Source organism: Cyprinus carpio, chromosome B4, assembly GCF_018340385.1.
Source record: "Cyprinus carpio isolate SPL01 chromosome B4, ASM1834038v1, whole genome shotgun sequence".
In the NCBI taxonomy this organism is placed as follows: domain Eukaryota; kingdom Metazoa; phylum Chordata; class Actinopteri; order Cypriniformes; family Cyprinidae; genus Cyprinus; species Cyprinus carpio.
In genome coordinates, this window is record NC_056600.1 from 14,716,958 (window position 1) to 14,734,220 (window position 17,263).

Here is a 17,263-nt window from a genome sequence, read left to right on the forward strand (position 1 = left end):
TAACAATACACATCTTTGTCGTCATACATTTATTTTATTTTATTAAATATAAAGTAGTTATTTAAAATGTAATAATATTATGCAATACTACTGTTCTTACTTTATTTTTGATCAAAGTCTTGGTAAGCATATGAGATTTCTTTCAAGAAAAAAATAAAATAAAAAAAACTTACGGACCCCAAACTTGAATGATAGCGTTTTAAGAAAGAAAAGCAGGTCAATTTCGATTTCATGTTCAATTTTGCGTCTCTTTCAGACTCAACTGTTTTTTAACATGTGAGGAAAGCAAATAACCCTTAAAGGTATCGTTCTTATTCTTTCCTCGTGAATTCTAGGCCAGGGACGCAAAAGCAGATATTCAGCTGTAATTTAGCAGGGGAAGGCTGAGGGCTGCAGCTGAACAGAACCGCTGAGACTGCCCAAGGCTGACTTTACAGAGTATGCAAAATGAAATGAAACACCTGAGACCTGAAAGACCTGCCTCGCTGACAGACACAATAGAGAACAAGGCGTCCGGGAGACGAGTGCGTCGACCACAGTCAGCACTTAAAGAGACTGCGGTGCTCAAACATTCTTCAGAAGCCTCCGTTATAAAGGAGTTTGAGGACTAGACAGAGTGGAAACGGTCATTTGTTGTCATGTTGGGACTCAGCTGGTGAAATGTCTTGCTTTGCTGGTCTGGAAGAGTGGATCTAAACTCTGCCGAGTTCTCCCTATGTTATTTTAGACATTCATAGTGAAAAAAGCCTAATGTCTAGTGATCAAGGGTTTGGCTGGAGGGCTGAGTTTAGATCAACAGGTTTCATTGACCTTCAGTGAGAAACATCAGAAGCACTTTTGAAGAGTACAGAACTGCAACACCTTCTATATAAGAAATTAGTGGTGTGACAGTTCAGATTTCTGACGGCTCGTTTTGTGGGTCAATAGCAAGAACACGTAAAAAATAAATAACATGTAGGTTAAAACGTACCAATATCTTACATTATTCTTCCTTGTATTCGTGTTGCTTTCATTTGGTTTTGAAACACATAAATCCTTTTAATTTCACGACTCAAAAATGTCATGTGGTGCAGCCATTAAGAAAATTTTAATATTTTTTTTTATTTTCTTAAAACTTGAATATATGTGAATGTACATAATTTAAGAAAAAAATAACAACATAATAAAAGTAAAAAAAAAAAAAAAACCCTGAATTAAATATTCATAATCAAATTGGACAGGAACCAGAACTAACCCTGCTTTAAAAACAAAATAATAATAATCCAAATATCTAAAATTTTAGGATGACAGAGCCATGAGGGTTGTTGCTGCTTGCTCCACATTACTTTGATGTGTTTATATGTATATGTTTATGTTATAATGTTGTAATTAAACAGAAGTCGCAACAGATAAATTATTCCGTATTATGACGTACATTCCAGTGTTACAGGTCATAAAATACAAAAGTATGGATTTTAATGAGGTTTTTTTAATTTGCTTTGCCATTCATTATTTTGATTTAATTTATTTTAAAATGAATGAATAAATCTGGACAAATAAGCTGGATAAGTCAGCATCATGTCACTGACCCTTGTATCATGACTATTAAGGCTGCAAGGATTGAAACAGAAAAAGTAAGTGAGAACAAAAACTCACCTTTGCTACAAACTGTCTGTCCTTCTGGTCCAGATTGGCTGTGGGAGCAACATAGTCCTTCCAGATTCTCACTTTGCGCTCTTTCGCTGACCTGCAGGGTGTTGGAGAGAGAGAGAGAGAGAGAGAGAGAGAGAGAGATAAAGCATTTTACCAAAATGTAGCAATATATAAAGGACAGCTGCATATGCACTTAATTGGATTAAATAAACAACCTCGTGTGCTCCTATCATATTTCATTGTGATTGTGTCTAATGCTTCAGTAAGCCAGCAGGTGGGCATCAGGGCAGGTGTTCTTGAACGGCTGTGTGATAAGTTGCCACATTTGCTAAACTATTCTGCTGAAACATGAAGTAAGAGCAACCCGAGACAGTCTAAACCATTTAACAAGCTGTTCAGTCTGATCCAACAGCCGAAATGTCAGGCGTATTTGAAATGTATAGTGAACTAGGGCTGACAACTGGCCGGCTGACAAGCACTGACCGTTCTGCTGCTCTGAGTTTCTCAGCACCCTGGGTGTACACAGCCATGGACCAGTCCACACAACGAGCAAAGCCTTCCTTCAACAGCAACTCTGTGATGTTCCCGTTCTGTAATGACCACACACACAAACACATAAGGATATCATGTGAGCAAAGAAAATGATTAGAAATTGAGAAAGAGGACGGGGAAACCTACAGACTTACAGTGGGAAGCTTTGCTGGCATCATCAACAGAAAGAGATCATTAAGGTTATTGTGTATAATATGAGCAAAACATTCTCACACATTGTGTGACATGGATTATGTCAGACGTATCTCTGATTAACAAGAACTATGACATAAAAAGGCTTTATATCTGTGGTTTCACAGTGAATTAATTAAATGTATGAATGATTCTTGGCACTGAAGGGCCTGTACAATAAACATGCATAATATAAAAGTCTGGACCTGTAGATCCTCCCACATTGCCACAGCATGTATTACTGATTACAGCATTGATGTTTACTGAATTATACACAGTAGGGTACCAGTATCAAAAGTACCAGTATTTCAGTCAAGTTTATTTGAATGCTTTATCTTTAATCTTTAATCTATTTTTATTTTATTCTACTGCTGGTAGCAAACTGACTGTTTACTTGTCTTGGATAATTGCTTGAGGGAACAATGTTCACTTAAAAAAATAGTATTTCTTCTGATGTGGTATCAAAACCAGTATGCTTTCTGTCCCTTAAGTACTTAGTTTTGACAGTCAAAGTCATTGTGGTGTGTGCATGGAATGTTAAAAACCATATATGCTGGCTGAAAACTAAACATTAATAGTGACAATTTATTTATATCATGTAACAAACAAAACAAATCAAACAAACAAAAAAACGGACAAACTGTAGGCTATCATTTACTCAATGCAACCAAAAAAATAAAAAACAATATCAAACAAATTATCCCAGTATTGTCTGTCACTTTGAAAACAAAAAAGCAACAAACAAACTTTAGACTATCAGGTACTCAATGAAACAAAAACAAAATCAAAGCAAAAAAACAAAAACAAAATAAATTCTCCCAGTATTGTTTGAAAGCAAAGCAAAGCAAAACACACACACAAAATCAAACAAATAAATTCTCCCAGTATTGTTTGTCACTTTTAAACACACACACACAAACCCAAATAAATAAATTCTCCCAGTATTGTTTGTCACTTTTAAAAACACACACACACACAAACCAAACAAATAAATTCTCCCAGTATTGCTTGCCAGGTTTTCCAACCGAGAATCTCATACACTTTAAGATTTTGGATCAAGACTGAATTGATCTAGCCTAAATATGAAATAGGAGGAACACTCAAAAAGCTCAAATGGTTTACACTCCTGTTCAACTGAAGTTATTAGAGAGGTCAATCAGAAAACAAATCTGATGTGGCTTCTTACCGGGTGCAAGATGGTCCCTAGAATGATCTGGTTGGGACAAGACTCCAAAATGATCTGCACATCTCGCTGAAGAAGCCTTGATTCTGTGAAGAACTTTGCCTCTGCTGCAAAGGGCTCGGGGGTCTCGCTGCCATCTGCCTCCCGTTTAAACGTAGGGCACTGGAGACAGATTTTTCATAAACATTACAGAAAATATACATTGTCTGAAAACTACAGGGTAAAAAAAGAAACAAACCCCAGAAAATAAATCACAGTCATTCTTTACAAAGAATGTAAACCCTTTCATGAAAAGCCACTGAGCGAAAACTAAACTCCAACCACACCAAATTTAAATAAGAAACAGTTCATTTTTTCATGAGTAGCAAGATTAAGCAGTAAGATGGTCTACTGAATTCACGGAACAGGTCTGGTCTAAGAAAACCTAGAGGGAATCTCTCAAGGCTACCCATCAAGAGATGAACTAATAAGAAACTGAGGAATCCTGAGAAATATTGGTCTCGAGGGTTCTGCTGAAAGAAATTGGGTTTCTTTTGTTCATAGCGTTACATAGAGAAGGACTGAAACTCACCTTGATTCCAGACAGCATGACTGTCACTAGATAGTAGTCGGGCAGAAGCAGCGCCCGTAACATGCTGCCATCCCGCACATGTTCAATAATGGCTGTGTGAGTGTATAAGACAAAGATAGAAAGAGAGAGTTAATGAAGGACGAAACTTGAAAGTGTAATCTGGTTCCGGCTTCTGTTTCACACAATTAAAATAACAGTACTAATCAAAAGGGGTTAGTAACACTTTAACCCTTTGGGGAAAAAAAATACTCTTTTTGCATTTATTTGATGAAAAATACAGCAAATAAATCGGGAAATAGTATTATAATTTACAATAACATTTCTATTTGAATAAATTTTCAAATGCAATTTATTTCTGTGCTAGCAAAGCTGAACTTTCAGCAGCCATTACTCCAGTCTTCAGTGTCACATGACACGTTCCAGAAATCATTCAAGTACCCTCATTTTGTTATTTTGAAAATATATGATCAATTTTGTGGAAACTGTGATCTTTTTTTTTTTTTTTTTTTTTTCAGAATTCTTTGAAGTAGTTCAAAAGAACTGCATTTATGTAAAATAGAAATTTTGTTAAATTATAAACTGATCAGATTAATGCATAAAAATCTCACTGACTCCAAACTTCTCAATGGTAGCATCAAAATTAAACATCACCACACTGCACGATGAACTCTCTCTTCAACCACTGTAATAGTTAAAACTAAGATAATTTAGCATGTTAATTGGATTCAAATTTTTTTTTTCCAATTCAAATTGTCAGCCCACTTCACAGAAAGTTCACGCGGTGTCACAGCATGTGGGTAGCTGCCAGTATGTAAACAGGCCTCTCCAGTTCGGCATGGTGCACACTTTTGAGGAGAACAACAAATTGGCATGTTTAAAAATCACTTGGCATAACTGCACAGCGAGAGCTGTGAAATAATTTGATAAAAAGGTGAATCACAGCCATGCTGGCAAGGGTCATGTGGCCAAGTGTGTGTAAATTCAATATTACGAACAATGTCACAACTTTGACTTCTGATTAGTATCTAATAAGCTTGTTAGCGAAGAGGGGAAACGGGCCACATTTCTATAGCATTTAATGACTCAGTTTTTCATTTGCAGTAAGCTGGCTAGCCCTCTGATGGAGGTTAACTCTCATCATGGTTAGTATTCAGTTTAAATAGGAGAAATGAGCTGTGTGCAGAGCTGTGAACAGAAAAAAATGGGCTTCTGGAAGAAGAGTGAGACATTACACCAGAGAGAACTGAGCGCTTTAATGAGTGTAATTTAAGCTTTTGTCTGAAGAAAATGCACAGCATAATTTTAGGGTGTTCTGAGTGAAAAGAAAACACCCTGCAAAATTCCCTTAAGTCTTTATGATATTGTGGTCCCTAAATATGGCTCCGGTACCTCCAGTGTGACTCACACCAGCGTTTTATTTTTGTTCAATTTTTTTTTTTTTAATTATTATTATCACTCCATTTTATTGTCCACTAGTAGGTATTATTTTTATTATTATTATATAAAAAATAATCATCACTACTTTAAAAATTAATATGAAATATTTTATGACATTTTTAAATATTACATTAAATAAGTTCATCAATTAAGGTCAATATGATCAACAATTATTAAATTCACAATATTTGTTTATCAAAAAATAATGTAATTTTTTATTAATATATTGATTAACTAATATTTAATTGCCTTTATAAGAAAACAAAACATTATATAAAGCACAACTTTATAAAAATATAAAATATGAATAGAATTTTAACCACAGATAGATAGATAGATAGATAGATAGATAGATAGATAGATAGACGGACAGTTTTCTTCAGAGAGACTCTTATTTAGTCTATGTACTGCCTTTCTTCACTCATTATAATCTGCTGGGGTTTTGTTATTAGTAAATTTGCATTCATGAATATGAAATTTGCACTTGATCTAGAATACTTGTGATGTTTTTTTTTCCCAGCATTGGTGTGTACTGGCCCTCAAGAGTACAATATGTGATCTACAAAGTTTATCACATCTTACCGTTGACTGGTTTCTGGTGTAGGGAGTCCACAAAATTGCGAGGGTTCTCGATGGTATACTTCAGATCTCTAATAGTGTGAGAGCCTCCACCCTCAGACCACTGACCCTTTTTAGCAGCCTTGGCTTGGTCCTCCAAATCACACAGTCGAACTTGGTCAGGACTGAAACACACAGAAATTCCAGTAAATATCTAATTACATACCAAAGAGTTTACCACAAGAGTTCGGAGAACTAAAAACAAGACACGATCATTTTAGCCCTTGTTTCTTTCCTCTTCAGACTTCAATGCAGCGAGCAATAGATGTAGAGGTCTCTCATGGAGAGCTGCCCCTTTCTGAGGCCTTGATAAGCTCTTCAAATGAGTTTGTTCATTATCAAAAGCCAACACATGTTTCAATTAATTCCTCTGTTGTTCTAAAAGCCACGATTATCTTTAAGTGGAATTAAACAGTCTGACCACGACAGACACTCGTCAGATTTTTAATAAGGCTTTATCAGTTTAAGTAGCACTGGCCTTAATAATGAACAGACTTAAATAGGCGAGACAGAACGAACGAGAGAGAGAGAGATGAATCAGAATCTATGATGAAAACTTTTTTTTTTTTAGTGCAGAAAAAAAAAAAACGTGGGTGGTGAAAGTCCATTAATTAAAGACCCAGTCTGACCAGCGACTCTGTCAATGATGTATCAGCCCTTCCTTTAATGTCTTGGCTCGGACAACAAACAAAATTCTAGAATTAAATTATGAATTAAGGGAGTTTTGATGCTGCGATGGCAGCGATTGAATATTAAAACATACAACGATAATTTCATTTTCAATTTATTCATGTCTCACTGAAACCAGATGAAAAGACAAGATTGAAAGTGTCTTTTAGATTTATATCAGATCTAATGTGGACAAGCACGCATTCTGAATTTCTAATTGGTGTTTCTCTATACTTAAATTATTTTAATGTATTTAAGCTTTGAATTTTGCAAACAAACAAGACATGGACACCCAATGCTGTCACTCTGCACACCTTTGGGAAAGAATGTGGATATTTAGCTTAAAAAAAAAAAAAAAAAAAAAAATTTCACAAATCGAGAGTTTTGACATTGCTTAAAGTCTGGTCAGCAATGCATTCTGGCCACAAACTGGTAGGAACAGTGTTGTTTTAATATTATTTACATAGTATTATAGTATTTATTTATATTTTGAATTGGCTTTTATTCATATATTTTTAGGTTTCATTGTAATTAAGTTTCAGTAATTTTGTTTTGACATTTTATTTGTTTTTTTCTCTTTAGTTTTAATTTATTTTTATTTCAGATTTAGTATTTAAACTTATATTCCTTCAATTAGTTGCCAAGGAAACATTTAAATTTTTCCATCTTATATTTATGTTTTAGCTTTATTTCAATTAATGCAAAATGATTTTTTTTAACAGTTTTAGCTAACAGTAACACTGGATAGACCTTCTGAGTGGCCAACAACAGTTTGCTTGGATTTTAAACTAAATTTGAAATCAATAACATCTAATCTCAGTGGGCGGTTGCACAGAAACCACTATAAACAATGGAAAATGTATGCGAGTATCTAGTGTACTTGCTTTATGCTTGAAAACAAAACTCAATGCATTTTAAAATTTAAAAGCCACTAACCCAGCAATTTAAAAAAAATAACTGATGTGTTATTAATCTAATGATTTCTAAAAGTCCACCTAGTTCCTTTCAAACTGGATTTTGTATCCAGGTGGACTAAAAAAAAAAAAAAACACTGTACACATCAATTCCCAGAAGTTGCACTGTGGTCGGGCAACTTCACGGACCCTTGTGTAAATTTCCAGTTTTATGTGCAATATTCATCAGATGGTCAGTAAACAGATTGCAGGCGGCTCAAGGGAGTCTAGGACACCGGCACGTCTAATGGACACAAACACAAAGCTCAAAATATTCAAACCAGCCATCTGGGTTCATCTGCCCTCTTTTTCCGATATGCAAGATGACGAGACACAGGACAGCTGTTAATACCCGACCCTTACTTAAAAACTCACTCATGTAGCAACCGGCGAGGCTGGTAAAGCAAATGTCAAAGAAAAGTCGCCTTCTGCCTATTAAATGACAAGCCCAAAGCCCCAATTATCTAAGCCTTCATAAATTTTAACTACAGGAAATAAGGGGCTGCCAAATCTCAGCAGCAATCTTGTGCTGTCTTTCTCTAGTAAAGTTTTATTTTCCTTCATCTTTTCAAAAGACAGAGTGAGAGCATGTCAGGGAGAGGAGTGGGCATCCTTCCCAGCTTGGCTGTGCCTAATTGAGAGCTGGTGGGCAAAGCGTGGCCCAGGTTTAAACACGACTCCTTTGGAGATTATGATATCTGATCCAGTGGGCTGTGATGGGCCACAGAAAGGCCCGGCTAATGAGAAGGCTGTTCTGGAGCTATGGAGAGAACAGTGGGTCTAACACCACCGTCTCCTGTGGGGAAAATGAGCCTAAAGCAAAACGATTCCACTGGCAATTGTTCAGGGCCATTTCACAGAACGGCCCGCATACGCATCATTAAGTCCCAAAAGCTTAGGACAATATTACATCGCTTCTAGCCAGAGGGACAAGGGTGGATAAACAGGACGTGTACTGAGATGATGTGGCCAGAAGAGGGAGTGAGAGATCAAACAGAGAAATATGAAAAGCTAATTAAGCCAGAGAATGTCTAAAGTAACTTCAGTAAAGGCAAACACTGCCCCCTGCAGGACAAATAATGTGTTTTTACAATAAAACCACTGTGACAACACAAATGATCTCAGCCAAGAGGAAAAACATAGCCGGCATTGTGAAAGCTTTGACAATAGGTGCAAGAATCGCACTGACACTGGAGGTTTGATGCTTGAAAAAATTAAAATTAAAATTAAAAAAACCCGGGTTCTTACTTGTTTCCTCTGATGCCTTCTCTGCGAACTGTGGCAAGACCTTCGGCCACCAGGGACTCTGCGATATTTTCTCCTGAGGTGTCTTTGGAGAGATCAAGTGTGTTACTATACCAACACTACAATAAACACACACATTTCAGATCAGCGGTGTCGCAGTGAGATTCTTCTTGGTGAACAAACATCACTCACCTTTTCCCAGGAAGACGATGCCGTATTCCCTGCCTTGAGGGGTTTTATTCTCCACGGTGAAGCAGACTTCTTTGCCGATTACCTTCTTGCGCAAAAATTCTCGTGCCTGGAAAGCCCATGGCTGCAAAGAACACACACACACAGCTATTTACAGCCATTCAGAGCCATTCAGAACTGGAGGATGTGTATTAGCTACTAAAAAGAGCCTCTATTCACTCAAGAGAGAATGAAAATGTCCTTACAAAAGTGTATAAATCACTTGCAAAAAAAAAAGTGATGAATTCAAGGTTTAGAAACATAATGGATTTATTACTAAGGAAAAAGGTCATAAGATGCTGAGCAAAACAGTGATTTTAGAAACAGTGTGAAGCAGAGCGTTTAGACTTAAGTGGCTTATTGTCTAAAAACTTATTTTACGCCGTATTCTTATTTTTCATGCATTTGGCAGACGTGAGATTCTCTATTATCCAAAGTGACTGTTCAAGGAATGCATTGAGTTCCAGGAATGCATTTTACCAGTTCATTCACAATGCAGATCAAACAGCAAAATTCCACATTACTGATAAAAGAAAGTAATGCTGAATTAGGCGTTAAACTTATTGGTGCAATAAGGTCTTATATGTTAACATTAATTAATGCATTAAAAAAAAACATGAACCAACAATAAACAATATATTTTTACAGCATTTATTAATCTTTGTTAATGTTAGTTAGTAAAATGTTAGTTCACAGTATATTAATGTAAACAGATACAACTTAAAACTTTAATAATGCATTAGTAAGATTTGAACTTATTAACTATGAATAATAAAATGCTATATAAATATTGTTCATGTTAACTAATATAGTTAATTCATGTTAACAAATGAAACCACCACAAAACTGATATTAAGTCGGTTTGCCTAAAGTTTTTTTACAAAACACATACACTGGCCTGAGTTGGATTTTTTTTTTTTTTAATCTTTAAGTTTGATGTGCACATACTTCTCATTAAAAAAATTTTAGTTCGGTAAGACATTTTTAAAAATATTTTTAGTCTCTTACGCTCACAAAGGCTGCATTTATTTGATGGAAAACACAGTAAAAAGTAATATTGCAACCCTATATGCACAAAACGGTAATAGAATCACCACTGGCTATTAATTTTTTTGTTTACTCGCCAGACTAGATCAGGCACGAGCGCGCTGTTAGGCATGTTTTGTGTCGTTGATCGTCCTCGTCATTGTCTTCCTCAATAAATTAAAAAAAAAAAATTCATGCTAGGGTGTCGCCGGTGAATCAAGTGGAGAGAAATCCCCTCACAACTAACTGCAAACTGCCATTCAGATCTGCCTTGATTTTGTTAGCAACGCCCCAACTTCCAACGATCCAACCACTTCCTGAAGGATGAAATAAAGTCCCGCCCTTTCATTTCAGATGCTGTTTCACTCAGACAGACGTCACAGTAGAGAAAAAAAGACAATCACTACTTCTGTTTCATGCCGACTTTAAGGGGTGAAAAATGGTATAATTAAATAATATAATTATTATGTTAATTATGTTAATGTTAACATGACCCACAAAAGAAATTGACTGCGTAAACGAAGTAAATAAATAAGAAAAAGACTATTAATCAACATTAAAAAAAAAAAGAAAAAAAAGTAACTCAAGGGCCAGAGAGAGCAGTTCTATGCAGGGTTGATGTTTACCTCATCTGGTGTGTCCTTGGTGTCTGGTTGACCCTGAATTGCGCGACGGGCGAGAGCTCCGGCTCGGATGTTACTCAGGTTGATCTGTCGTTCTGGAGGGGGACCCCCTCGCGGCTGACCTCTAACGATGACAGCACAACCAGACAAGACCTGCAAGGAAAAACAAATCAATGTGAGTGCTTATATAATAATTCATAAATAGTTTATTATTCCAGTCATGTCAATAATGATGAGAGCTGTAATTGTACTGGCACAGGCATGCATGATACAAACAATCAATCTGCAAGTCAAACACCGAATGCCTGAGGGATCTGATCAAGGCCGTAATTCCTTTAGGACCTGCTTGTTTGTGTTTGGCCAATAGTTCAACTATTACACCCACTAACCAAAGATAACATCAGTCAAACAATCACTACTGTGTTAATCACAGCATGGCGCCTCAGCTTTAGCAGCCTTAAACAAATACAACTTAAAACACTCAGGGGAGACCTTGCCCCTCTGAGATCAATGAATATGTGTATTCACATTAGCATCTGAATCAGTGCTGGCTCTCTGAGATGTTTTACAGAACTAATGTTTACAAGTCTCATCATGCTTGTTTTTTTGCCTTAAGAAACAGCTTTTACAGAGATCTAGGAGTGGCTTATCCAATCAAAACGTCAGATCACTTGCTGTTCCTCCAAACTCCTGAGACACATCAGCACCATTAAGAAATGATTGCATTAACTGATTGAATGCTAACTTTGATTCTGTGTCCATTTTAGCCATAAGCCTAATTTATGAATAAATTTCTGCTTCAGTCCTGTTGCATTCAAATGCAAAGCCACATGTCACAAACACTAATTGTTATCAGTGTTACGATTGTGTTAAATTTTACCTAAACTTATTAAATGTCTAATAAAACAAGAAAGTGGAGGCCAAACAGGAAAGAGTTAATTCTTTCCTTTAGAAAGGCCTTGAGAGCAGAAGGCCTGCCTAATTACTGACTGTATGGAAGAACATACAGACCTCCGTCACCACAGTCTGGGGCGGAAAATATCCATGAATTTCCCAAATCCGCCAGGCTTTAATTCAACAAGGCGTTGAGCAAGACTGGGAAGTACTCTGCTCGTTTTAAACAGTGAAATCAAAGCTATATGAGACAGGCCATGACATTTCATTTACAATAACTTACAATGGGAACCATTTCAAGCAAGTGTCAGAAATTCAGTTTTATTAGGGGGATATCTTAGCCCCATGGAGCTGATAATATTGACAATCAATTATTAATATTAATTATTAATGATGGATTCTATCTATAAAATCAATACAAAAAAAATCGTCAAATACATAAGGTATCTACTTTAAACTAGCGAAGATAGGTTTTTGATGGAAGCATTAAGTGACCGTTATAACAATAACAGCTGAAATTATTAACATAAAAACTAAATATAACTCATAATTGAGTTTAATAACGCCTGTCCCAGTTTGTTTTCATGCAGCGTTTACGTCCAGACTCCCTCGCGTTACTGTCCCGTGTTTCTCCATATACAGTTCTTGGTTGGCTTTAAGACCTACGTGTCAGTTTCTCATATCTGCTCCCCCTTCACTCACCAGAGCAGACAAAGTAAACAGTCCAAAACTGCGGCGCCTGGCCTGGGAAGGGGGCCCGAGGAAGCTGGCCACTCACACAGCAACACAGAAACACTGCAGCACGCGAGCGCCACCATAAAACTGCGCTCGAGCGGTTCCTCGAGCGCACACAGGTCAGACTAGCAGAACACACCTGAACTCTGAACTTAAGTGATCAGGTGTTTATGAACGAAAGCGATTCATTCGTTCTCTCATTCACTGCAGGGACCCATATTCTCTTCAGCTTTATTCAGTGCATTCAAAGCCTGATGAAGGAACTGAGAACTGTGAAGGTGTAAAAATGGCTTTTGACCGCAAGGAATTAACTCTCTCGCAAGTACTTACATACCGACAAATGTCAAGCTTTGCAGGATGCAGGGGGAAAAAAACAGACCTGATTTTTGTCATTTGTAAAAACACTTTGCAACGTGTTGAGCAAGTGAATGATTTAATAAACGCTCTTATAATAACGCACAAAATACTCATGCGCCGCCACCTACTGGCGTAAAGACTGCAACCTGGCGATCAGAGAATGAATCTTTCTTGTGAACCGACTCAAAAGTTTCGAGTTACTAGATTGAATTGATATCCGCGCATCCAAACCACAAATCTGCGGTTTGCCCTAGCTTTTTTTTTTTTAGTTTAAATCAGTGTAGAACAAACTCTAGAACTGTTTAAAAAGCTCAGCTTTGATAAAAGACAGTGTTTAACAAACTATCAGAGTTTGTTCTGAAATATGTGCCTCCTTTACAAATATTGAGTTGTAGCTGCAAAATATTTAGACTCCGCGACTGGTATATAACAATGTTTGGCATCGCTTACAACAGCAAAAGAAAGACGTCAAAAGTTGAAGGAAACTTTGAATATAATGTTGCATAACTGGCCATCTGGATCACAGCTGAAGACCGCTCAGTTAATTTCTCTCAATCTCTGCTGCTCTTGCAAACAACTGAAAGACTCCCCAAAAGTCAAAAGAGCTTAAGGAAAAGCAATAAGCTGCACGATGCATGCCTGACATAAAAGATCTGAACTTTTGAAGTCTTCGCCGTGGGCATTAGTGAGTTAGCCAGCACCCCCAGACCAGTACTTGTGTCCCGTGTGCGCTCCTACCGTCTTCACTATTCCCCTCTGCAGCTGCGGGGCTGGAGCTGGGTTGGACTGAACTTGTGCCGGTACTGCAGATGCCATGTCCGCTGGGCTGAGTGAGTATTCCGTTAGGGAGGGAAGAGAGAGAGGTAAAGGAACCGGGAGAGTCCTACGAGACGCCTCTACTGTGAGCCGAGGAAGGGAAGAGAGACCGAGCACGACTGATCACGCTTGGCTTAACCGGAAGCACAGCGTGAGGATGTACACGTCGAAATGTTGCACTTCCTCGGTCACCGCGTCACACTCGTGCGCTGAATGGGGCGATTTGCTTGTGACGTTAGAAAGCGAGTGATGACATCCGGTAAGTGGGGAGGTGCGACACGTCAGCACAGATTTGAAAAAAGTGTGTGCACGTATACAACACACCCCCTTAAATGTCTAAGAGTTTTAATTCATTTCAAGTCATTTGGGTTATTTTTCTAACTTGGCCACTGTTTCATTCATACTTATTTTCTTTAGAGGCTATAATTTGGCGCATATGACTTTGAAAAAGCATATGTTCACTGAAGATATATGCCTAGATATAGACTTATTACTGGAGACGTAAACATGGAGGCCCAAACCTGCAGGAAGAAAGGAAGAAAATGATATTGTAATTAAATTTATCCCTGAATTTGTGTTCATTTTTTTCCCTTTAATTATTATTTTCTGTATTTCTTTTTAACTTTACTATTTTTTAACTTTTTTATTATTTTCTTATATATATATATATACTTTTCTGTGTTCAACATGAAAATCAGTCAGACTTAACTCAGAAATTTAAAGTGATTGTTCACAATTCAGTTGAAATTGAAATTCATTCATAAAAATCACAAGACTCATTTACTCTCTGTTAAATGTAAGTGCCATGAAAATAAAACTTTTTATTATCAATCCATAAAGCATGTCAAAATACAAAAATATATAAGATTTCGAGTCTCCCGCATAATTTACTATGATGACGATGATGATGATGTAGCCTAGATGATGATGAGACATTGTTATATTGATTAATTGTAATTTGGATTTTGGAATTCGATTTTTACAAATAAAATAAAAACATACAAGTAATAACGTAAAAGCTGCATGATTATAATTACAGTGTGTGTAACATGTTGAATGCGTCACTGTGATACCGAAACTGAAATCACTTTACGTTCTTTAATTAGGCTAGTTACTACTTCGGTGGGTTTCATAATTATGCATGCTTCGTGACTGACATTCATGATTCGACATTAATGAAAAGACACATGCTGTATGAATGAAATAAGAGCTCAGTCTGTCTATGGAACAGTGTTAATGTTGCGGAGGTGCTCACTGACCACTGGATGACGCCATTTGACAAATTACCTTTTACTTGATTTATAATATTCCGCGTCTCTATGCTTAGAATGAAGCGAACGCGCCTTGCAGACATGGACCTTTTTCTTGTGATTAGTAGATCATGAATTTATGTTTAAAGGAAGTAGCCAGATTCACTGGGAGAATCAGTCTGCTGGAACAAGTAGAAAAGTCCATGCTGCGCTAAAATGAAATGATAGTTTATTCTACAATAGCCTACTTATTTTTATCTAATAAAAAAAAAAAAAAAAAAATCATAAACGTATTATATGAACTGGAAGTCAAATCGGATATATATTTGGACATACTACAATATGGACATAAACTGGACTTATACTCACGTCCACAACCATACAACTATAATTCACCCTTTTGACTGTCAGTTTACTTGATTAATAAAACGACCAGTCCGAATCTCTTTATGTTATAAAGGAGTTGTTGAAACATTGGCCGTTCATTGTCGATTAACACTCGGATCAAAGCGCGCGCGAGAACCTAAACACATTTTCCCTTCGCATAAGCCTGCAACCAATAAAACAGAAAAATGCGCATGATATCATTACTTCTATGATATGGTCATATTATCATATAAGGTACTGTGTAAGAAATTAAATATGTATTTCGACTGTTAAAATGCTGGGTACATATTTTACCAACAACATTTTAGTGCAACTTACCAAGAGCTTTGGATGTGCAACATTTTAGTGCAACTTTTAAAAAAAAATAAGTAATTCGGTTACAGATTTGGGGAGGAAAAGAGATTAGATTTTGCATTCTTGCACTGGCACAAAAGTGCACTTTCTCACTTGTAAGACACCTATGAACTTTGGTGCAAACAGTGCGAACTAAAAAGGAGATTTCCGTGATTTAAAGTTAGTGTCAACAAAACAATTTTCGTGTTCTCTTAATTTAAAGCTGCGTCCCAGTATTTGAATTGCTGTTTGAATAGTGCATAACACGTGTGCGCGTTTGGAGAGCTCCAAGTGCACATTTACGCGGGTGCAATATCAGAGTTTAGTGCTATAATTCAGAGCACAACATGGAAATATTAATAATTTAGGTTGCTTTCTTGATTTCTGATGGCACAAGATCCATAATTATATCAGGATCGTTTTGATTTAAAGGTTCAAACTGTAAACATTCCCAAAGTGCCAGACAAATTTGCGCACAGAGAGGATTTCGTCATTTTTATTTCATTTTTGAAGCGTTTACTCGTTCCATTAATTCATTTCGTTTTAAAACGATCAAAAATAACGTAAAGCTATTTGAAGTAATAAATAAATATGTTATTTATCGTTTCATCTCGTTGGCAAGGAGATGTTGGCGTTCAAACCGGTCGTCGCGTTTACATGCGGACCGTCCAGTTCTGCAGTTATTATTATGCTGTAAGGGGTGGTTAATATGTAATTTGCACCATATGGCATTTTAAAATCCAACCTTATTTCCACAATCTTCGATCTGTGTGGATTTACCTAATGATGCCCAATTAGTCATTGAGCAGGACCAAAGATGAGGCTTGTGTGGATACTCTCTCGCTAATATTTGCTCTCCAAATATTTCCTTTGAAACCTTTACAACACATTTTATCTGCTGGCCAGACAAGGGACATCTGGGAGGGTTTTCAACTCACTATTTTTATAAATAAAACCACAATTGGTTCACATTTGCCCCTCTGACTCTATTTGTTCATGCTTGAAAGAAATTGTAATAAAAGGGGCACCATTATGGATTTATGATTTATCAAAAGCACTTTACCATATGGCAGTCGTCTTTGGAGCAGGTTTTCAAATGTTTGCTTTAAAAGAACTAAATCTGATTAACGTGTACTGTAGCCTACGGTCGTCGCGCGGAAGGATAAAAGATGCGCCAGTCACGTGACCGCCGGAGATCCTCAATCTCCAGTCGTTTGAGAATCACATAAGTAAAATGGGGCTTGTAGGCTCATAAATGAGTTTAACATTTCAGAATTATGCTTTGGGGGCTGACTACTTTCATATGTGGGCAGTCAGAACATCATGGGACCTGTTCAGCGCTGGGTGGTGCTGAAATCACACACTCCACACTTGCTCGCTCAGCAGGATGATTCAAACCCACCAAGCATTTATGATTCAAGTGTGGTTTACCTAATTGAACTTAAGTCCTCAAGTGAAAAAAAAGTCTACTACTTTGTACCTACACTAAATATTTGTTCTCATAGCCTTTATGCCCATGCATGGAACCGGTAAGTCTAGGAAACCATCTGTCCCGTTGATGCAAACTGAGTGAATCACTGACA

The 17,263-nt window shown here is 36.9% G+C and overlaps 1 protein-coding gene across 1 annotated transcript in view; it reads right to left on the bottom strand.

Moving 5' to 3' along the window:
• snd1 (staphylococcal nuclease and tudor domain containing 1) overlaps nucleotides 1-13,915 on the bottom strand; it is a 169,762-nt gene extending 155,847 nt beyond the window's left edge. Inside the window, exons 1-9 of the mRNA XM_042722131.1 lie at nucleotides 13,633-13,915; nucleotides 10,912-11,061; nucleotides 9,224-9,344; nucleotides 9,035-9,116; nucleotides 6,129-6,289; nucleotides 4,110-4,201; nucleotides 3,542-3,700; nucleotides 2,116-2,222; nucleotides 1,636-1,726 (exon numbers count right to left, since the gene is read on the bottom strand). Coding sequence (XP_042578065.1) covers nucleotides 1,636-1,726; nucleotides 2,116-2,222; nucleotides 3,542-3,700; nucleotides 4,110-4,201; nucleotides 6,129-6,289; nucleotides 9,035-9,116; nucleotides 9,224-9,344; nucleotides 10,912-11,061; nucleotides 13,633-13,710 — 1,041 coding nt within the window. The 5' untranslated portion in view covers nucleotides 13,711-13,915. The remainder of the gene's footprint in view (nucleotides 1-1,635; nucleotides 1,727-2,115; nucleotides 2,223-3,541; nucleotides 3,701-4,109; nucleotides 4,202-6,128; nucleotides 6,290-9,034; nucleotides 9,117-9,223; nucleotides 9,345-10,911; nucleotides 11,062-13,632) is intronic.
• Between the last annotated feature and the right edge of the window lie 3,348 nt (nucleotides 13,916-17,263).